The sequence below is a fragment of the Cryptomeria japonica genome, chromosome 1 (genome assembly GCF_030272615.1).
Source record: "Cryptomeria japonica chromosome 1, Sugi_1.0, whole genome shotgun sequence".
Taxonomy (NCBI): domain Eukaryota; kingdom Viridiplantae; phylum Streptophyta; class Pinopsida; order Cupressales; family Cupressaceae; genus Cryptomeria; species Cryptomeria japonica.
The window spans coordinates 411,597,534-411,622,418 of NC_081405.1; the positions used below are offsets into that span (position 1 = coordinate 411,597,534).

Here is a 24,885-nt window from a genome sequence, read left to right on the forward strand (position 1 = left end):
GTATGGTCATATGCAGCTTCATCATGTCAGCTCCCAGTTTCAGACGGCGTTCAAAAAGGATGAGTAATGATGGAGATATTAATGTTTATTTAGTTTAAATAAACATTAATGGTTTTGAGCAAAGAAACGGGACTTGGACTCGGCTCGGACTTGGCAAGGCCGACTCGGACTCGGACTCAGGACTCGGCGTCAGACTCAGCTGGACTCGGGAAAGTGAAAAACTCAAGAAATTTAGAGATTTTTAAAGATTTAAAACTTGTTTCAGGCACCCTTTATTGAATACACCTTAAAGACACAATAACATCATCAAACTCGGTTCGTTTGATTACATACACAAGTATACATCAATCACATAAGCATAAACGCAAATTGTAGCTGAAGGAAATAACAAACATAGATATATAAACACTGTCAAATGTATACAATATTACAAAACTCATGGAATAAAAAATCCATGTCATCATATGATCATCATCAAATGTTTCATACAAATACCAAAGGTAAATACAACTACAAGCCTATGGATCAGAGGAGCCTGCACCCTCTGGCCCCGGCCCCCTGGGAAGGCGTCTAAGGTAGGTCCTGGATGATTCGACAGCCATAGCCGCTCCTCGTGACACCATGCGCTCACCAACATCAGGAACATCCGTGTCACTATCTGCCTCTGAATCTGCTGTATGTGCTCGTGCTCTCCGCTCTTCCTCTACCATGGTTACAGTCTCAGCTTTTGTATCTACCTGGTCGATCCAATCAGTGTCAGACTTGGAGCTTAAATTTTCCCTACTTCTATCGACGCAGTTTCCCCCCATATTTTTCTACGAGGGTTTGGGGGCAGCGCCCCTTGCGCGCTCCCTGTCGCGATACAGGGCGGGGTCGAGGGGCAGCGCCCCGCGAGGCCAAAAAATCTTATTATTTAATAAAGGTGTCGGGTGTTATTTTTCTATTGGTTGACATGTTGTAACCCTAATTTTTCTCATTCTCATGCGAACGTTGTAGTGAACAAAGACGATACCATTCATTTAAAAAAAAACTTTTTAAAATGTATTTTTTGTCATTTTACTAACCCAGCCAGTAGCCGAGTTTGAGGCTCGGTACTCGCCGAGTTTGGCGAGTTTGAGCCAAACTTGCCAACTCGACGAGTTTGCTAGCCAGACTCGGATGAGTCCGAGTCCCAGAGACTCGGCAAACATGACTCGGAGTTTAGGCGAGTCTGGGCGAGTCCGGTTTCTATGGACTTTTGAGCTTATATTATTAAGTTATAATATAAACTTTATATTATAACTTAAGTGAGGGTCAAGGTATCATAAGTTGGGGCCATTTATATTATTTTATTAGGCTCTTATATCAAGTGATTATTAAATGACTTTGTGCATATTTAATATTAAATGTCATTTAATAATCATAAATGCCTAATAAGAGAGAAATAGAGCTCTATGAGAGGATATAAAAGGTTTAATTGAAGGAAGAGCTTATTATTGATTGATGATTGCTTTTTGAAAATTGGAGAAATTTGTGAGAAGAGGAAACGAGGGTTTCATCTTCAGACTTTGAGGAGCAAAAATTCTTCGAGGTGATCAGCATTTGGGGTGTCGAAATAAACACTGAGATCTGCTAATTGGATGGCTTATGTCTGAGTCATCATTGGTGCATAATTGGTGAGAGCTTCATGAATTTGTGTGCCATTCAAGGGCAATAACAGTCATTTATTATCTGCAGACCTGGATGTGTGAATTTGCAGCTATTGACAACAGATTTCAAGTTTTCTAATCTGCTGCTACAGTGCGCGTGAACAGTGCGCAACAGTGCACGTGAACAGTGCGCTACAGTAGTTCGAATTCTATAGAAGGGAATTTAGAAAGGTGAACAGCTATATATATTTGACAAGGGCTTTGCATATGAGGAGAATCGAACCAATATATCAAGGCAGCCATTGAAATTCCAGGTCATTGTATTAGAAAATCATTACTTCATTGCATCATTTGCTATTATGATTATATCATGAAATACTTGGAGGTTGCATATGTTTAATGGAGATATAAGTTGCATATTCCACATTCATGGGAACATTCAACATTGATCAGCCACTAAGCTTTCATGCCAACTGTTTGCTTAAATGCCTAATGGCTGTAGGTATATATTGGGATGCATGACAAGTGTTTGTCTTAATGTCAACTAGCTGTACTAGTTAATTTCAGTCATTACATGTGTGTGTAAAGGTCTAAAACAGCTAGCATATCATTTCCATAACAACCTTGCATTGTTAGAAGCTTTCCATAACTTCATTTGCAGCCTACAAACCCAAAGAAGACAAATAAAAAATTCACCACAGCGGCTTCAAACATTGCATGCCAAGTGTTTGACAATATTCCTTGGGGTTCAAATAAGTGAAACAGGGTCAGATTAGCCAAGGGACACTACACACTCTCTAAAGCATGCTAGTAGGACCAGTAGTCAAAGGCTCCTTCAGCCAGGAGTTCGATCAGGTACATGATTGTTCTTTTCCCCCCTCATAAGAATATAAAAACATCATGTCATAAACCAGTAATAACTGGCGCAGTAAAACTATTAATAAATAATCTGGTTAATTTACTGATTGCATAACAATTGAATTTGATTATTAATCTGTTCATACCGCCTGGAAATTACGTATGGATTAATTGATATTAATTTAATAATAAGAAAGGAATTGTGCCAAACTACAGTGTATAATTGTAATAAGCTCTCATTCTGAATAATGGACAGTGAATATAAATTACTTGTAACTGCAATACTAACAATATCAGATATGAATGCTAAGGAACAAACTTAATACAATCTGTTAGATAAGTCAGAGTGACAAATAATATATTGACTGTCTGAACATGAAATCCAGAATTGGTGATTCAATCAATGATAATGTATAATGAATATCTAATCGAATATAATTAACTGGAAAAGGGTACTGAGTATGGCCAGGAAGTAAGACCCACACCATGATTAGTAAGACCCGGTGGGCTTATCATGGGCTGGCTGGGCAACCTGGTCATGACTCCAAACTGAGTATGATTGGGGAAATAAGACCCACACCACGCTAGTAAGACCTGGTGGGCTGGCATGGGTTGGCTGGGCAACCCCATCATAAACACACTTCCTATAACAATTCAACTATAATAGAATATGGCTTTAAGTCATGTTCTTCTATAATATGACTCAATGACATTCTGTATCATAATCATATTATATTATGACATCCTTCTTAGTTGGAACACAACATGCATCAACATGGCCACATAAAAAACTATCTAAAAGTTTGGCAGACTTACAATAATAACAATAAACTTGCTTTAAGCATGATCATTACCCAAGTCACTCTCAAGACAATGGGCAACACTATATCAAATATCAATTAGATCATCATATAATATATACTCAATAAATTATTAATAAATATTCTTAACCTTCTGATTTCATTTACCTTATGATGCAATCCCACATTCATATACTAGTCAACGGACTAGATATTGTTCACACTTTTCGTTTATACTGATTGTGACCTTAATGGTCAGCCGTAATGATTCCATATAAGAGCAATATGTTTGCAAATCAATCCTTGTATGTCACAACTTGGCACTCAGAGATTCCTATATCTTTGTCATGCCCAACAATTTGCTATTAATTATATAAATACTGTTTTCAAGACAAAACTGACTTTCAAATCTTGACCCCGATAATAACAAAGATCCTTCAGCATTTTAATCATATCAATGAAATGATCAGAAGTAGGACCACTTACTACTACTGCACAAGTTAATGACATTCAACAAGATTATTCCTAATTCGGCATTAATAAACATTAGTGCATAGAATATTGTGACGGTATGATTATTCCTTGATACTTATCTTCAATCTTTTACAATGCAAAAGATCTGCTCGAAGTGATCTATACTAACTACACAAAATTTATTATTATTATTATTACTATTGTGTCATTATCCAATATTTAGTATTTATTATGTTATATATATTTTTATTTATTTATATCCTATTATTATCATTAATTAAATCAATTTAGTCAATACTTTCCTTTAGTCAATTATTATCATTGAATAATTTAATTTTCTTAGCTTAAAGCATAAGGATTTAATTTGCCAAGGAGGGATTTATGACACAATAGTGTTAAATGAGATACGTTTTCTGAATCAAATCCATACAAAGAAATTATGCATAACAGCATACTTAATATAAAATAAATCTAGTCGTATCATAGAAAAGGGCTTAAGCAATTAAAATCTCTTCACCATGTGACTATTATGACAAAGCCCTGATATGGCATTAAGTCATGTTCTTCTGTAATATGACTCAATGAGATTCTGTATCATAATCATATTATATTATGACATCCTTCTTAGTTGGAACACAACATGCATCAACATGGCCACATAAAAAACTATCTAAAAGTTTGGCAGACTTAAACAATAACAATAAACTTGCTTTAAGCATGATCATTACCCAAGTCACTCTCAAGATATGCCAAAGCCCTGATATGGCATTAAGTCATGTTCTTCTGTAATATGACTCAATGACATTCTGTATCATAATCATATTATATTATGACATCCTTCTTAGTTGGAACACAACATGCATCAACATGGCCACAGAAAAACTATCTAAAAGTTTGGCAGACTTAAACAATAACAATAAACTTGCTTTAAGCATGATCATTACCCAAGTCACTCTCAAGACAATGGACAACATTATATCAATTAGATCATCATTTAATATATACACTAAATAAATTATCAATAAATATTCTTAACTTTCTGATTTCATTTACCTTATGATGCAAATCCCACATTCATATACTAATCTAGTTAATGGACTAGATATTGTTCACACTTTTCATTTATACTAATTGTGACCTTAATGATCAGCAGTAATGATCCCATATAACAGCAGTATGTTTGCAAATCAACACTTGTATCTCCCAACTTGGCACTCAGAGATTCCTATATCTTTGTCATGCCCAACAATTTGCTCTTAATTATGTAAACAATGTTTTCAAGACAAAACTGACTTTCATATCCTGACCCCGATCATAACAATGATCCTTCAGCATTTTAATCATATTAATGATATCATCAGAAGTAGGACCACTTACCACTACTGCACAAGATAATGACATTCAACAAGATTATCCCTAACCCGGCATTAATAAACATTAGTGCTATTGTGATGGTATGATTATTCCTTGATACATATATTCAATCTTTTACAATGCAAAAGATCAGCTCTAAGTGATCTATGCTAACTTCATTTTAATTTACAAGGGCAATCCATAAGGAAGGTACTTATCTTCAATCTTTTACAACATGCTTTTTTTACTCATCATTATAAATATACACCAATGCCCAAAAATTATAATGATTATACATTGCATAGAGTCATGGTGAAAGTGATCAACTTAAATATAAAATATTCCTAAGTATCCTCCCCAATCATCAAATGTGAGGCATACGCTACCACTGACAACTGAGGTAATATACCGATACGTGGTTATTTACCTGTGCACATCTTGGTGTTTGAAGTATGTTAAGCTCATAAATATGGATGTCAAAAAATGCCATGTTATTCTACCCAAACAAACACATGAAAAAGCAAGAGCATATGCTAGGTATGCAAACTGCTTGATGTAATTCCTCAAGGAAAAGCAACAACGCTCACATGGAATTCAAACTATTTGACAAAATGTCAAAATTGCAAGCCTTCACTCCCTAGGAATCTGCTCTTAATAGCAACAGAGCAGAATGTAATCAAATATATAGCAATATTAATGAACATAACACTTTTTAATAAAAGTAATGCCAAATGGCAACAAATGTTTACAATTGGTCCATTTACTACCAATGTGAGTTATCTCAATTGCAAGTTGAGAGCAGATTATGTTAACATAAGATATAATTCCCATCTTTTACATATAACCAGCTTATGGGATTTTTGAATAATTATCATGTTACAACGGGCATTTGATTAGCAGAACATATTGCATAATGCAAGTTCACTCCAAAAAGGAAGCATAGACTGTTAGTTACTATAATATCATACAGATCTTGTAAGGAATTTGACATATGGACCATAGAAGGTTAATCTCTCTAATCTCATAGCAACAAAATATAAAGATGCAACCCCAAGGGCTAAGTCACAAGATTCCTCGAATTTAATCCCATGAAATTTGCACTCTGGCAAACTTAAAGAAAACTTTCAAAAATCATTTCAATTTGCTAGGGAATTCTGATGGAATTAAAATATATTTAAAAATGAAGTGGTGTCTGCTTGTTGTTGCAGAGCCTAGACTCCAGACTGTTGTGTTCACTGTTGAGCTTGTAGTGAGCTCTATTCCCAGCTATTTGTTTACTAGCTGTTTGGAACATGTCCATTTTGGAAACTGCTAAGATCATGACCTCGTGTTGGGAGGGCTTTTGTACTGGGAAAAATGGAAACATATGATTAATGGGGCCGACCTCCTGCCTGCATATGATTAATGAAATCTCCGTTGTAGACATTGAAAGAGATGACTACAGGGGGTTGCAGGCCCTTAGATTTTTTTTAAATTTTTTTTCAATTTTTTAATTCTTTATATATGTATTTTCTACTAAAATAAATTTTTTTTTAGAATGTGATGATTTTAAAATTTTTTTTTAATATTCAAATTTAATACTTCAAAGTATTTAATTTAAAATTTTAATTATTAATATATTTAATACATTTGCAATGTTTAATTTTATATATATTTTTAGTATTAAATTTTTTTTTGTTAATATATATATATATATATTGAATTGATAATATATTACTAAGAATATCAGAGTACAATGAGGGGAATTGATCAAAGTGCTGACAGCAAGGATTCTGGTTCAGCACAGAAGCACAGTACAGAGGTCCATTACATCAAATTATATGCCAAATACTACTCAAACGGAAACACAGAAGCTAGCAGATGTTCACAAGCGCTCTGTATATACAGAAGATCCATCACTGGTACTGTCACTGCAGAAATTGCATCTTCAGGAAGGCATAGTGTTAACACCCACAGTATTAGCACAGGAAGAAGAACAGTCACTGTATTAACCTTCGTCACAGGTTCAAAATCATAGAGCATTGCGTCAAGCAATAGTATCACAGTAAAAATCCACGTCAATCCACCGTGTAGGTGCTTCTATATCAGAAATCTCCTCATTAAGGCTCTCATTTTCAGGTACAAGGTCTTCAACAGCTGGGACATGAACATTAGTCACATTATTGAAAGCAGTGTTCTTCAAAGGAGTGGATTGAAACTTCTTGTTGTCTTAATTTTGGAACTCTAGATGAATCTTTAGGAACTCCTCATTAGCTTTTCTTGACTGGCCAAAAACTAGCAAAATTGATTTCTGACCTGGTGACAGTAGTGTGGCCAAAGTCCCTCAGCTCATCGAAGCTCTCTCTGAACATTCCAAGAGTAAAGGTGACCTGCATAGATACAGAACTGACAATGAGTCTTCTGAAAGATTCAGCAAGCTTTCTCTCTGGCCTTGATACCATTCTTCATTTCTAATCTTCCACAAAAACCACATAATTTCAACTGATAAGTCAAGCCAGAAAATATTATATCCTCTACCAAGACCTTTAATGTAACCTAGCAAGATATCAAGCATACGATGGTTCTTGTTGGAAATCCAAGATGCCAAACCAAGAAAGAAACATAGAGTAAACCTCTTCAGCAAAGAGAGCAGAGAAGAAATCATGATTAACATTCTCAGGCACTGTACAGAATGGACAAAGATTAACAGAATGACTATGCAATGAAAGCGTTTTTAACAAGAGCCATTAAAGCATGACTTCTTAGGTTCCAGTACACTAGACCACAGGTAATTGAGGGATTTAGACCATTGGGCAGGACTAAGAGTCAAGTTCCAATACTCATTGAGGTGACTGGTCACAGCATGTCTACATCATAGAGCTGTATATCACTTTGAAGGTAACTTTAAGTAACATTGTGCCATCACACCATTGAGCCTTGATAACCATGTCAGTTTCAGAGATCATCTTAACAGGAAATTTCAGAACTTTACAAGCTTCCCTGACCACTGAGTAAGTCCTCCGGTGGGACTGAGGAAGACAGTACTCAGTACTCAGGTCAGACCAGGATGTCAGTTGCATATTATCCAGAATATGAGAACTCAGAAAAGTTCTCAATGGCTTTATTGTGTTACAGTTTAGAGGAGCACCCTTGCAACAGAGCAAGGTGTCTATTTTGTGGTGAAGATTCCACCAAATAGATCTAGCATCATAAACTTTGTTATCATTACTGCTGTAATAGTCAAAGCATCTCTTACCAAATCTCAAGCTTTCTATATGCTCTTGAAAACATTAGAATCAGAGGGGACCACAGGGATTCTTTTTTTTTTTTTTTTGTCTAATTTGTAATAGTCAAAGCCAGTGACCTTATCTCTTACCAAATCTCAAGCTTTCTATATGCTCTTGAAAACATTAGAATCAGAGGGGACCACAGGGATTTGTTTTTGTTTTTTTTTTTAATTTTTTTCTTTATTTATGTATTTTTTCATAAAATTTAATAAATTTTTACAATGTGATGATTTTTTTTTTGTTTTTTTTTTATATTAAAATTTAATAATTCAAAGTATTAAATTTTAAATTTTAATTATTAATATATTTAATGCATTTGCAATGTTTAATTTTTTTTTTTTTTTTAGTGTTATAAATTTCTTATAATATATTTGAATTTAATATAATATTATATTTATATTTAAATATTTACAAATTTATATTTTTAATAAATATATTTTATTTATATTAAAATATTTATAAATTTATATTAGTTGAATTTAATCATGATTTTTTTACTGATCGTAATCTGAATTTTATTCTTGCTGAACTTGAACACGAATATGAACACGAACACAAACCTTGTGATGTAGCCTAAGATTATAAAGTTATTACACAAGCCTTAATGACTCATTCTCAACAATTTTATGATTTAATATATCAGATATATGAATTTGAAAGTTAAGATCTTGGTCATAGGCTCCAAAACCAAGCTACATGATTAACTTCCCACTTCAAAAATTATCCCCAATCAGCGGCAATTAGCATATGGAACTTCAGGTTTAAGGATGATGTTAATATATTTCTGATGTAGATGCTGAAATATACTCTATCAACTCTCACTTGGCTTTCTCCATTTTTATTATCAAACTGCAGTAGCAAAGATAATCTGTTTTAGATGATTTTTGTGGCAATATTTCCAATGGCTGTGAAAGTACCTAGGTAGGCTTGTGGATTACATAATATGTGACACCAAACATTGCTACTCTCAATGTGCGATCAGATTGAGTTCTGTATTAGGCTACATCTAATGTTTTCCAGCTCTTGGATTCTGTGCCATCAAAATCCACAGCTGCTCACAGTGAAAAGAAGAAAGTTGTGGTAGTAAGAAAACTCAATGTTCTTAGTGTAGTATAATGGAGCTGGTGGAGCTTTACAGACTTAGTTGCCCTTCTGGTAGCAACAAATGGCACAGTAAGTTTTCTATGGAATGAGATAGTTTGGATGGGAGTTGCTGCAATGAGTAATGCCTACACTTTGCATAAAAGAAACAGAAGTTCCAAGCTGACTACTCTTTCCATTGTAAAACTAAAAAATATCCACCTCTAAAAGTTGCTGACCAAGACCATACATTTCACGGAACTGCTGTCAAATCCATTTACATTTTCCTACCACCCATGTCGTCTACCAAAAATCTTTCAGATCGCTTTGATCTGTTGATGGATGTCCATACCCTATTCTAGAGCTCCCCACCAAACTTATATCAAATCAATCAAATGGTCAAGGGCTGCCAAGCTACACTACAAAAAGGATGCTATTTCGTCCTACTTTCTCTAGGTACCCCTTTTATACTTGGCCCCACCTTAGACTTTTCTTTTGATTTGAATGAACTCTTCTTAACTTTTTTTTTGTTTTTGCCCATGCAACATCCAATGTGCAAGTTGCTTACCATGGGTGATATGAAAAATCCTCTTCAATTGTGTCTAAATGATCTTGCAACTCGGGAGAATCTTCTGATATATCATATGCTAGTTCTAGAAGCTTTAGTATTGCCTTACTATTCATATCCACCTTTTCCTGTTCTTTGATCCTATTACCATCATACTCCTTTACTAACTATTTCCTGTCCTCCATGCTCCTATTTATTTCTCCAATGGAAGTTTCTCTCTGCACTGTAGTCTTGTGTGTTACTGTCTGGTCATCTGTAGTATTATTCATTGCCTCCTTTTCTTGTTTTTGCACATAAATCACCATCTGAAGTTTCAGTTCCTGCTTATCCTGATTATTCATAGGCAAATCATATGTGCAGCCTACCAGCATATGATTTGGGACTGCCTCTTTCCACAGTAAAGGATGGAGGATGACCTGATGCTTTTCTGGGCTTGCTACTACAGCAACATGACCTATCTGAAAACAATTTCAATAGCAAAAACCCAAATTTTCATAGTCTAATGCTTGTTTCCACATAATGTCACCCTTAGATGGATGAGGATCCATCTCTACCAGGATCCTAGTTGTAGAGGTCAGCACATGCCTATGCATTTCTGGCAAAAGCGTTATAAGTTTCCCTAACATATTCCAATTTTTTCCAGAGTCGAATCAAGCCAAAGATGTAAAGGGAGGTTCTTAATTCTTACCCATTCAGAGATCCAAAAGTTTTACTTAAGCAGGTTAAACTTGGAACCATGGTTTGAGATAGAATGACACTGTCTTGCAGCTCCAAGGACTTCTCTAATTTTTTTTTGCATTCAGCATCCAATTCATGCATGATAATGAAGAATGCTTTTGCATGGGGATAGAGGATCATGATAGCTTCCAGAAATGGTTGCCATGCTCGCTTTATCCAAATCATTCAGCTCAGTAAGACTTGGCCAAATGATACTGAATCTACTTATCAGGCTTGTGCCCTTGTAATATTCCATGTCCTCGTTTTCCTTTTCACCCGTTTCTAAAATGGGCAAATCAATAACTTTGATCTTATTAGGATGCTCATGCCTTCGATTTGTTCCTCTTGACATATCCAACTCCTTGGGAATTGCATGTTGTTTCTTTGCTTGCCTAACTATTTCTGCAAGGAGCAGCCTTTAGCTGAACCATTGACTTTTCCTTGCACTTTGGCAAGATGGGAACCATGGCCTTATGGTTTATTTGGCGTTGCCAAGGCAAGTTTTTGTGAAACATTATATTTCTCTTTTCCTTGTTAGATACTTGAACAGTGCCAAAGACACTGAGAGTGGGGGGGGGAGCGAATTGGTGTCTAACCGGTAAACAAAAGATTTAAACTTGTTTGCAACTTTATAACCCAAATTAATATACCGGTAAACAAGCAATAAAGCAATAAAGAGAAATAACAGTATAACCATCAATGCACACCATAACACAGATATTTTTGGCGAGGAAACCCGGTAGGGGAAAAATCTCGGTGGGATTTGTGACCCACAATATTTACTCACTGGCCAATATGAATAAATATTACTTATACAATAGGGGCTGCACATGCAGGAAGGCCAACAACTTAGAGCTCATTGCTCAATCACAAAAAGGAGTCACACTGACTACAAAATTGGATGATTAAATCCAATGACAATGTATTGCTCAAAATGGCATCTGCAATGCTGGATTCAGTACTGGTTTAAGCCCTGTCAATACCTCTGCCATAAACCTTTCTTCGCTCTGCTCTGCTCTTATTCGCTCATAAAATTATTACATCAAAATGCATATACAGATATTCGCTCTCACATTCATTACCTAATTACATATCCTTACTTCGCTTACATACCATACATACTTACAAAATGACCTATAAGATCTCATACATATGAGTCTTTACAATACATCATGTCGGCTTTACAATAATATTACAATACAAAACAATATAATTTCCATGTCGGCTGGGAGTGCCGGTAAGATCTTCTGTTGGTGTAGATTGGGTGCCAGTAGATGATGTCTATTGCCGGTGTAACCTGTGAACCATGTTACCAGTTGGTTGCCATCAATGACAACATCAACTATTCTCATTTGAGTGTATAATGCCAACAATCTCCCCCTTTGGCATTGATGGCAACACTCATGAGAAAAATCCAAAAACTAATATCCGAAAATGATGCCCAAAACTGATCCAAAAATAGGAGTGCTCCCCCTAAGCAAATGATCTCTTCTGTACATTTTTCTCCACACTACTACTCCCCATTTGACATCAATGACAAAGGATGTCAAAAAAGAGTCAAAGAATTCAAAATTTACCTCAAAGCTTGTATCCGGTTATGTACAATTTGAAAGATATCTGCCAAAATCAGATTAAGACTTTGCATAAATTTGGTGCTGTCAGAAATAATGGTTTCAGTCTGTTGGATCATACCGGTCAGATAATGCATCTGTTGCTTCGGTGATCTTTCTCCTTGAATTGTTGCTTTAGACAGTTCAATCTGCTGTGTTATAAGGTTGTCCAATCTAGGACCAAGTTTATTTTTCAGCTTTTGGGCCTTCATTCTTATCCTTGCTTTTTCCTTTTCTAATTTCTTAATCTTTTCTTCAAAAACTGCCATTTCTTGATAAAAAACTGAAGTTAGTTCCGAAGAACCTATCATGTTGTCTGCTATATCATCAATCTCTTTTTGTGTTTTCTTTATCTCTTCCTCAATGTCTTCTGTTAGGTTGTGAGGCTTGCATGCTTCCTTATACAATTCTTTATATTCCAAAATAGTGGAATTAAGTTCCGGTAACAAAGAATCAATATGCTCAGTACAATCTTTAATAGTTTTATCAAAGAATTCACCTTTCTCCTTGTTCACCCTTTCTTTAACAGTCTCTTCATTAATTTTATCTACAGTTAGAATATTTGAAGCAATGAATTTGGACAATGTGTCCAATTTACCTAAAGATCCATCTATATGATCTATCTTACAATCCGGTGCAATCATTTTCAAAATAGGTAATGTATCATCAATGGCCTTAAATGCTATTGCGTTGCAATCTGTGATCCTCTTTATGGAATCCAAAAGTACATCTGTTACATTTGTAGGTCTATAATCCATAGTGGAAGTGCTAGGTGGAGTGTGAGGTTCTGCAGTTGGTTTCTTCTCACCTCCGGATGTCTGCACATTAACCTCTACTGCTATCTTGTTTCCATTATTGACCTTTTCATTAATCACTGTTTCTTCTTTTTGCTCACTTTGTGTTTCAATTTTGTTTTCAACTTTACCATCATCCTTGCTCTCTGCCTTGCTGACTGCCGGTTCAGCTATACTCCGTTCTTGTCCTTTTCTAGTTTCAGTTTGTGCTTCTATTTTTGCTTCTACCGGTTTCTCAATGTTAAGCTGAGTAGCATCTGGGATGGTATCTGTTTCCTTAACTTCAGCTGGTATCTCAATGTTCTTAGAGTCAACAGTGTTGACCGGTGACTCAGAGATCTTAATATTTGTAGCTTCAATTTGCTTTACCTCTGTGGTTTCCTTATCGATGACAATGTTGAAATCTTGAGTGTCCACATTCATAGTAAAAAGAATGTTTGAATCCGAATTAGTATCCTATTGTTTCATTTCTTCTGCCTTGTCTTCCGGTTGTCTTTCAATTTGTACCGGTGTCTCTGCAGTTATTGGTGGGGTGTCCTGTGCCGGTGGAGGAAGGTTATCCTTGACCGTTATATCTGTTACACTACCAATTTTACCTTTACCTTTATCCTTCTAATATACCTTTGCAAAAGACATCCATTTTCTGTCTATCCTTTTCTTCTTTCTTCTCTTTTTCCACAAAAAATATATCCCATTTGTTTGTCGTTTCATCTGTTATTTCTTTCACTCTGCCTGCCATAAGGTTAACCTGCCGGTGACCACTCACAAAAATTGTTCTATTTGCTTCTGATATTAAGTCATCAATTTCTTGTTTGGAATTAACATGATGTACAACAAGTAGAGCCTCTACTTTCAATTTCTTATCTAATTCCATTACCGACATTCTTGTTGCCTCTAACCTTAAGTATAAATCATTAGGCAGATCATCTACAACCTCAATAAGAACTTTCTTGTATATGTCAAGGTACAAAATAATGCTTTCTTCTATAGTGTCTTTATCCGAATCCTTGAAAGAATTATAAAGTTTATTCACATTGCTAAGGTTACCTTCTTGTGTGATTTCATTGATCAACTCTTCTGGTGTAAGAGTATCCGGTGCCTTAGGTTCTGATTTCTTCTTTGGACCACTAGGCTCTCTTACAGCTTGTTGTTTCTTTCTTTGAGTTCTTGTCTTCTTGGGAGATGGAGCAGGTGCCGGTGAGGGTTTTCTTTTCTTCTTGTCCACTCTCTTCAATTCAGCTGCCCTGTCATCGTCAGAATCAGAGGAAGTAGTCATAGAGGAAATGTGAGCTACCGATATTTGCTCTGATTGACTTTCTGTCACACTAGCAGCAATACCGCTAAGATTCATCAAACCTTTTGTAACATCTTTTACCATTTTAGAAGCATATTTCATGAATTTGTCTCTTTTCTTTCTCTGCTTCATCATAGCAACATCACTTTCAATGGTTTCAGCATTACCAAATATTTTCTTCGTTGGTTCCGGTGGAGCATCTAGGAATATTTTTGCATATGAGTCCAAGATGTGAGAGTCCACCTCATATCCCATTTCAGTAATCCAGATAGTTCTGGGTCTAACTGCCTCCATCCAAATTTCATCTCTTTTCACTACAAAGCATATTTGTTTGTCATATTTATCTACGATGCTCTATGGAATCCTTTCCCTCTGTTTTATTTTAGTTTGGAAATTCTTGAAATACTCTTTCACCAACTCATCACTGTTAGCTCCCATACCGGTAATTGCCTCCTTTATCTGTTTTCCAACAGAAATATCATAGGCAAAATCCTTGTGACCCATGTCGGGGATCTCTTTTGAAAAGTAAAGCATTAAACACACTGACAGGCTTCCAAATTTGAAGGTTCCTTTCTTATCACCTTTGATCTTATGCAAATTCTCTAATAGTTCACCCTTTAACCATTCACAAATATCAATCTTTGCATTGTTTAATATCATCTCATGTGCACTGTGAATGCATGAACTAGATACAAAATTCAATCTATTTGTGTGACCAACTTTATATCCAATGACCATGCTAGCAAATTTAACATTTTTATCCTTTATGTCATTGACCCTAAGTGACCGGTTGTCAAATGTGGCTTCGGTTAAGCTCATAACTTCCTTGTTAGGGATTTTCTTCTTCTTGTCAGGTCTAGAACCGGTGGAGGGTAGACCAGTAACAACCCTGATAGCTTCCTTGGTAATCTTAAATACTGAGTCCAACTACATAAGTTCTCAATGAACCCTGCTAAGGAAATAGTGGACGGCTTCATATGAGAATTCTGGCATATGGAGGATGTCTATGAAACCTGAATCCTCAACTACCTTATGTTCCGGTTTCACTACCCCATTCTTGTCAGTGATTACATTCATGTACATGTTCATCAAATCTTCAGACCCTAAACTTTCTATGTAACAATGTATGTATGCCCTAGGGTCTTCAGTAAATGCGACTCCCTTCGGGATTCTGGAGAATGCACCAATAGAATCATCCCGTTTTGCTATCTTAGGAATGATCTTGAAAATGGGTCTAGTCGTTTAATGTTTTCCACAATGGTAGGGTTTGCTACAAATTTGGGAACAAAAGATGAAGATGCCATTGCGAAAGATAAATTCCTTTTAACTGTGAAATCCTTGAATGCTTTGAAAAGACCTTGTTGCTTCACCTTTAGAATGCCTTTGCTCAATTTCGCTCTCTTCGAATGCTTGGATGCTTGGTGAATTGAAATGAGAGGTTACAGTGCCTTTATAACCAAAAATTGACTTACAACCGCAATAAATGCTTCACAGGTGAAGTGAAGACTCCACATATCTGCCGGTAAAGAAGAAATATAACTTCTTACCATCAACCGAGGGTAAATGCATGATTTTCAGTTTGTTGCCTTACCCCTAAGGATTATTCCTTAGTTAGATGAAGAATCTCCTGTCGGTGCAGGATTACCTTGTTCTGCTGGTGCAATGACAGATTCATCTCCTCTCTGATCTCTCTTCCTAATCCATTGTTTTGAAAATTCTTGCTTGATTTCAGTCACCTTCTCTTTGCTTTTGTTATTAGATCCTTTATTGTTCGCCGGTATAGTCTTGCTTCTACAAAATTTTGCAATATGCCCAATCTTGTTACATGCATAACAAGTTACATTGTTTCTCTGAATAGCCTTTCCATAACCTTGACCGGTTTGAGTTCTGCATTGATTAGATAAATGTCCAAATCTACCACAAACATTCATTCTGCAATTGTTTGAGTTATGACCATTTTTATTGCACTTGGAACATTGACCGGTGGGTAAGTTTGTATTCTGATTATTCCTAATTCTGCACTGATTTGCTCTATGACCAAATTTGTTGCAATTCTAACATTTTCCATTAAATTTATAAGCATTAGGTTGCCTTACCGGTTTGTTGTGATCATAATTGTTTGCAGTCCCGGAACTTTCTCCATGTTCAAATCCAAGTCCAATTGTTTCTCCATCAGGTTTTTGACTTTTCAGCATATCATCAAGATTATCTGAACTTTTTTTGAATTTGTCTTTGTATTCATTTGCATGTGAATCAAATCAGTTTTAAGCATATTACTTTCATAACTAAGCCTTTGAGATTCATCTGATCTTTCATTAAGTGTTCTGGCCAAATCTTCCTCATTCCTTTTTCTATCTTCAATATCCTTGCATAGTCTCATGGTTAAATCTTGCATCTCATTCTTCATGTTACTGTTCTCTTGTCTCAATTTGTCTGCAATATCTCTGAGAGTTTCTTTTTCTTCATCATCTTGATTTTGCAATTGCACATGTAGTTCTTTTCTCTTATTCTTTGCTATAACCAGGTTATCTTGAAGTGCTTTGATAAATTCCCGAGTAGTTCTAAGTTCATCTTCCAATTTGATATTCTTCAATTTTTCTGCATCAAAATCTTCAAGAGCTCTTTCCAACTGTTGTCTCAAGCTTTCCATCGGTACTGGTTTCAGAATCTTCTTCAAGCTGTTAGGCTTTTGCAAATAGAGGAATAGGCTCTGATACCAATTGTTAGATATTTGAACAGTCCCAAAGACACTGAGACGGGGGGGTGAATCAGTGTCTAACCGGTAAACAAAAGATTTAAACTTGTTTGCAACTTTATAACCCAAATTAATATACCGGTAAACAAGCAATAAAGCAATAAAGAGAAATAATAGTATAACTATCAATGCACACCATAACACATATATTTTTGGCGAGGAAACCTGGTAGGGGAAAAACCTCGGTGGGATTTGTGACCCACAATATTTATTCACTGGCTAATATGAATAAATATTACTTATACAATAGGGGCTTGCACATGCAGGAAGGCCAACAGCTTAGAGCTCACTGCTCAATCACAAAAAAGAGTCACACTGACTACAAAATTGGATAATTAAATCCAATGACAATGTAGTACTCAAAATAGCATCTGCAATGCTGGATTTGGTACCGGTTTAAGCTCTGTCAAATACCTCTGCCATAAACCTTTCTTCGCTTTGCTCTTATTCGTTCATAAAATTATTACATCAAAATGCATATACAGATATTCGCTCTCATATTCATTACCTAATTACATATCCTTACTTCGCTTACATACCATACATATTTACAAAATGACCTGTAAGATCTCATACATATATGAGTCTTTACAATACATCATGTCGGCTATACAATAATATTACAATACAAAACAATATAATTTCCATGTCGGTTGGGAGTGCCGGTAAGATCTTCTGTTGGTGTAGACTGGGTGCCGGTAGATGATGTCTATTGCCAGTGTAACCTGTGAACCATGTTACCAGTTGGTTGCCATCAATGACAACATCAACTATTCTCATCTAAGTGTATAATGCCAACATTCCTTGCATTGGTATTATCACATATACACTTGCACCTGATTCCACATTTCTTTCCTCTGTCGCTGTATCCAGCTTGTTCTGCAGTGGCAGCAAGGTATCTGCCTCATCCAGTTTAGGGTTACCTGCTTTCTCCTCTTATTTTTTCACTATGTTTTCTTGCTTTGTTGGTGTTAGACTTTAAGGTAAGTTGAAAATCATTAAAAATATTTATTACTAATATAATATTAGTAGACATTCAAAGATAAATATGATGATTTACCTGCTTTCTCCTCTTATTTTTTCACTATGTTTTCTTGCTTTGTTGGTGTTAGACTTTAAGGTATGTTGAAAATCATTAAAAACATTTATTACTAATATAATATTAGTAGACATTCAAAGATAAATATGATGATTTATATTGATTTTCCATATGCAATTGGACTAGATATAAATTGTTTTGGATTTATCCTTCACATTTAAAATTGTCTTATCAAGTATCACCTGTTATATTATTTAAGTTATATATTTTGTCCAAATTATGGCTATTTAAAAAAAATATATTCTCATCGTGAGTGTGCATGCGGGTCAGCGGGTGTGCGCAGATTGCTAGTGTACATGTCCACATGCACATACATATACCCAAATATATATATACGTGCACGTGTTTACCCAGAAGTACTGAACCTGGGTAAAAAAGTTGACAATCTCTCAACCCTGAACCCAAATTGACAACTTCAATAAAATTGTATTTTCTTATAACAAATTTGTCACCTTTTCTTATGCTGTCAATTGCACATTGTCCATCAAGTCTTTCATTTGACCTTCCACCTGTTTAGAGCATTTAACTTGGGGATTGTTTTGTAAATGGATAGTGCTGTCTTGCTCTGCCTACGTTTCTTCACAATATAGTTTTCTTGTTAGATTGGTTTTTATTCTTCCCGTGTTTTGATATGTAGAAAGTATAGTTGGCTGTTGAACCTTGTAATTTTTTGTTCTTCAGAATGTTCTAAAATGCTGCGTACAGTTCTTGGTGCCTCTGATATTCTGTCCAGTCTTGCAGAAGTATGAACAGTATAATCAAAGATTTGACTGATTTAATTTTTGTGGAATGTAGAGGCAAGGGGCACAGCTTGTTGTTCTCGAAGGCAAGCGTCGACAAGTATGGGAGAATGCATGGCGCGACTCTTGCTTGGACTTGCATTTAATGTCAGCTGGGGCTGCACAGGCAATGGTACATGCATGGCTGCTTAGTATCCGTTCCATCCTGTTTGAGGGGCACGAACTACCTAGATTATTAAGGTATAACTGCTATTTTATTTTAATTTTGTACATTCTTCTGAAATGGATTATTAATAAAATTGCAAGAAACATATGTGTCTTTTAGTAGGATTAAAAAATGTGAGCATCATTGCTTTTTGATTGTTTTTTGCAGCATCTTAACTGGATGGGGAAAGCATAGTAAAATTGCAGGTGATAGCACCCTAAGGCGTGCTGTTGAAGCACTTCTTTCGGGTATAGGTGCCCCCTTTCATGTTGCCAAACTAAATCTAGGTAGATTTATATGTACCGGCCCTATTGCGGGGGCATGGTTGAGGGAGTCTGGTACATTGGAGCTTTTGGTTCTTCATGATGTAAGAGTAAATTCAACAGATATCATTGATCAAGTTTCTCAGTTGAAATTATTGTCGGTCTAGGGGTCAGGCCTTTTGATGGCCTAACCATTACAATGCTTTTTTGATCCAGTTTTCCCCTTTTATATTTCTATTATACTGGAGGTTATGGCATGACATACAATAGATGAATGCTATTTTGGCCCCCATTCCTTTTTGTACCTTTCTATTTTAGTGGAGGTTAGGGCATGGCATACAATGGATGAAAGTAGTAAAGTTGATTAGTAGAAGAGATGTTATCCTTTACATAATTTAATACAATTTACTTATGTATTCTCTCCACAATGATGAGCTGATTGTAAAATTGTGATCAAATTATTCTGTAAGTTCATTCTCTCTTCAATGATAAACCACTTGTAAAACAGTGACTGCGTTATCGTTTATCAGTTTGACAGACCTACTACCCAACATTTCAGCAGGGTGGTAATATATACACCTTGTCATTATATTTTGTAAATTTAGCATATATTTTGAGGAATTGACGGTCCAGTGGTAGAAATCTGTGGGGGCAATAACAAAAAAATGCAAATGAAAGCTAGAGAATCTGCCAGGGTGGATGACTGTTGCATTAGTATAGCTGTTAAATAGAGCTTTTTCATTCATTGACACATTTGCTTATCTTTGACAAGGGAGATGAAATATTTCAAATTTTGAAGTAGCTCGGTATAACTATATATATTAAAATTTCTTTTGATACTCTATTATGTGCACATTCTAAATCTAGTTTTGTGCGCGTATGCTAAATCTCTTCTTTTGTGCCCATATGTCCGCAGCCTCTTCTTTTGCATTTAATTCTACAAACCGTGAGTGACCTTTGGTGATGGATGATGGTTGGTAGCATGTAATATCCCCTTTCTAAAAATAGTAATAATAAATTTAAATAAAATAAAAATAAAAATATAATTTAAATTAAAGTGTAACATAATTAAAATATGAATGGTCAAAGGACATGAAATAGAGATTTCTAAATTTCAGTTGACCATCGTATTTATTATAGAGTTTAGTTTATATATATATATATATATATAGAGTGCTGCTGTGTAAATTATATTATATACCATGACATTTACCCAGTGAACAATATATTACTCCAACATGATTCATTTGAGAACATTATATCCAATTGCTGCAAAGTGGTATTAATTGGTATAGGAGACAATGTCCGACACAAGAAAGTTGTCTGGCTTTTCCTCCAAACTGCCATACATGATACGTGAAGCCTTATCAGCATTTAACTGGAGTTCAATTAAGACTAAGACATCGCTAGGAGTAGTTAATTAAAATTAAAAGGTAGCGATTAGTTAAAAAGGGCAAATAGTGGTCAAGACGACGTAAACAACAATAATGGCTAGTCAAACAAATAATAATTAAGTACTCTAAAAGAGTGCGATTCGAGGGGTTGATGTAAAACAAAGTTATTTATTAGACAACAAGAGAGATATCAAAATCTTTAGCATAGATTAATAATATCTTTAATATTTATCAGAATTTAGTTTTTTAAATGTGAAATGATTTGGATGAATTTTTTCTTTTTCTTGTAAATTTAGATTTAAAAACATAATTTTTTAAATTAGAAGTTTTTTTATATTTTTTTACATTTAATAAATAATAATAATAGAAAGTTTCTTTTTAATTTAGTTTGTTTATTCTAAATGTAGATTTAAAAATATTTTTTTGTATTTAATAAATAATAAAAATAGAAGGTTTCTTTTTAATTTAGAGTATAGTTTTTAATTTTTTTTAAATTATATGTTATCTAGTCATAATAAATATTAATAATAGAAAGTTGCTTTTTAATTTAGATTTTAGTCTATAATTTATTTTAAAATTATCTATTATTTATCATTAAAATTACACAGATAAAAAAACTTGGTGGGTGTCATTGTAGTGTTACACCTCTTGACATAATTATGATGACTAATTCAAATATAAGTCAAAAATAATAAGTACTTTATTATATCCAAAATGTGTGATTTAAAAAGTGAAAGAGTTGCGACTCTCCCATCATGAAGGGATGAATAGGGGAGAGATTTTGTTGGTGCAATTATTTATTCTTATAAGATATAATTACATTTCACTTAAGTTAACTTAGGATAATGCATCTCATCATAGTTTGGATGAGACACTTAGGGAAGTGTGCACCTAGGGATGTAGCTTGTGGGAGAAATTCCACCTTTTGTAGTCTTATCTTGCTGTTACACTTCGCATTCAGTGGGTCATCCACGTCTTGTGGAATATTATATTATTTCTCCTACCTACCCCTACTTTTTCTTACCTACTCTTGTTTCTCATTGAGCCACATGCCATGAATGTGTGCTCACATATCCATTTGGCAATGCCTATATATGCAGGTCTATATTCATTATATTGGTTAATTCAGTTGATCATTTGTATATTGATGCGAATACAGTTTGTTCTTGTCATACTTTTGCCTCTCTTTTGTGCTTTTCATTGTGCCCTTGATCTTGGCAAAATCTCACATGGTATCAGAGCCATTGGGGTTTCATTGATTGGTTTTGGGAGACATCTTGGAAGACTTATATTTTCGGATATGAGATATTGCGCGTTTTGGAGGCAGCCTAAAACGTTTTTGACCCCACCATTGTGTTCGGGAGGCTGTTTGCATAAAAATCGAGTATAAACTTGACCTATTTTGGCGAAAGTCAAATTTTGGGTGTTGGAGGAATTTTTTACCCAATTCGGGTAGTACGGTACGAATTTAAATTTTTTTTTTATATTTTTTTATTTTACGAAATTTTTTTTTTGTTTGATTTTCTTTTAAAAAAATATAAAATTTTGTTTCGCAGATTTTTTTTGAAAGACAACTAAAAAAAAGAAAAAAAAGAAAAAGAAGAAAAGAAAAAAAAAGGGTTGTTTTTGCAGGGATCGTACCCTGTGCAACACGCATGGCCGTACCACCTGCAGGGATGCTGCCCATCGTACCTAGTCGGCTTCCCCTCCGAATTCGTAGACTGCCGTCCTCCGCAGACTTCCGACATCGGCCGCTCACGTCCTCTGCCGCTATCGCTGGCCTCCGCAATTGGCACCACCACCGGTGACAATGACCCTCGCCACTGGCAACAGTGGCCACCGACACCGCCACCGACGACAGAGGTCGTCGACAACTTTCCACCTGTCGCTCCGGCCATCGACTAACCAGCCTCCAGCGAGTCAACGCCTCCGGCTGTGACATGTCACCTCCTGGCAAACCCACGTCCGCCACATGGCAAGAGGCCACTGGCCAGTGGACAAACTTTCTGACACGTCATCCGCTCAGTCAGTGCCACGTCAACTTTTTTGTACGGTCAGCCAAGGAGTGTGATGAACATTTTGATGGTCATACGACTGTCAAATTTAACTCAATCATTTGTTGACGTCAGCCTGCGTCAGCACTTTTTTGAAATTTTTAACCCCTCTGTTGAGCAGTTTGGTTTTTTGGGTCAACTTTGGAGGCTCATAACTTGCTCAATTTTGCTCCTTTTTGGGTGCAATGTTTTTTGATTTGGGTTAATTTTTTGTGCCCTCCGCAGTGGTGTGGTTATTTTTTGATTTTGGTGCACAGGTTTTTCAGAATTTTCAGATTCTCTTAGTTGTACTTGTCCAATCCTCAATTTTGCAACTTCAAAGCTTCGTTTGGGCTCATACGACCTCCTTTTCAGGTGCCGTTTTTTTTGAAAGTGCATATTTTTTCGTCTACTTTAATAATCTTTGATCAATTTCCAGAGATTTTGAGTGGATATTGTACTTTCAGATATTGGTCTTTTTTGGCCTACTTGGTACTTGTAATTTGCTTGGATCTTAGTGTAGATCTCTTGCATTTTCAGTTTGAGTCTCTTTGGCCTCTTTGAGGCAGTTGTAAAGTTGAAATCAGAAGTCCACTTTGTCATTTTTCGCAAGTGGCCCATTGTACACGCACTAAGTAAAGTGCCAAATCATCATTTCTGAGGGGTTCTTTGATTGAGTGAATTTAGGGGGGGGGGTGTCTTTTGTGATTGTGCCTCTCCTTCCTTGTGCTCTTTCATTTTTGTTGCTATGAGTCCACATAAATTTCCACCTTTAACTCCACATAATTATGCATCTTGGAAATTAAAGCATGGAGCAAACTAATGGAAAAAGGACTCACGCATTACATAGATGGAACAATAGTAGCAACAACAGATCCTAAGGCTGATCCTAATGCTCAGTTAGAATGACTCCCTAAGAATTGCATGGCTCTTGGAACTTTGCGTAATTATGTATTAGATGACCTCATTTTTCACATTGAGAGGTGTTCTACAATCAAAGAGGCTTGGGACATCTTTTAGAAATTGTATGGTCAAGTTGATGAAATCAGAGGTTACAAGATTGACAATGAGCTCACCAACTTGGATTCCAAGAGTTTTGATACAATCCAAGATTATGTCACCAAAGCAAATGAGTTAAAGGCAAACCTTAAGGATTGTAAAATTGACAAAAAGGATGCTCAGTTGATATTCAACTTGTTGGACAAGCTTTCACCTGAATATGCAGCATTTGTTTCTAGCTTCCAAACTCATCGTTTGACAGTGGGGAGTTCCTACACCATGCCTTCATTTGATGCTTTCACATAAATATTGATGTTGGAACAATCTAAGTTGTTGAACATGGGGATTCTCAAGTCTTCAAAGTCCAAGGCTTTGGTGGCAAATCAAGGGAGTCAAGGCAAAAATTCCAACAAGAAGAAGAAGCAATCTAAGTCAAAGCCACAACATGAAAAAGGACAATCATCCTCTCCATCACAAGGCGATTTTTCATCCTCTTCCAAGAAGGGGACTCCACCTAAGAACGATAAACCAACTTGTGCTTATTGCAATAAGTATGGTCATGATGAGCATCGATGCCACACCAAACAAGTTGATGAGTTGACACATCTTCTTAAGAAGAACAACATCAATTTGCCATCCGCCTACAACAACAAGGATTCATCTCCTTCCACTTCCTCATAGTCTAAGGGAAAAGGGCAAGCATTTGTGGCTAAAACAGGTTCTTCACAACAATGGATACTTGATTCGGGTGCTTCTTATCACATGGGTTCTACAAAGGAGCAGTTTTCTTCATTGGAGCCATCAAAGGTACCTCACATTTACATAGGAGATGATACACAAGTTGAGGTTGAAGGGAAAGGTTCGGTTGAGATGGATGATGGAACATTTGAGAATGTTATTTATGTTCCTAACTTGTCTACCAATCTTCTCTTTATCTACCAAATCACTCACTATG

At 35.7% G+C, this 24,885-nt stretch overlaps 1 protein-coding gene across 1 annotated transcript in view; it reads left to right on the forward strand.

Moving 5' to 3' along the window:
* LOC131065523 (pentatricopeptide repeat-containing protein GUN1, chloroplastic) overlaps positions 1 to 20,011 on the forward strand; it is a 40,747-nt gene extending 20,736 nt beyond the window's left edge. Inside the window, exons 4-5 of the mRNA XM_058000043.2 lie at positions 19,092 to 19,276; positions 19,410 to 20,011. Of these exons, the coding sequence (XP_057856026.2) occupies positions 19,092 to 19,276; positions 19,410 to 19,671 (447 nt within the window). The 3' untranslated portion in view covers positions 19,672 to 20,011. The remainder of the gene's footprint in view (positions 1 to 19,091; positions 19,277 to 19,409) is intronic.
* Positions 20,012 to 24,885: the final 4,874 nt, after the last annotated feature.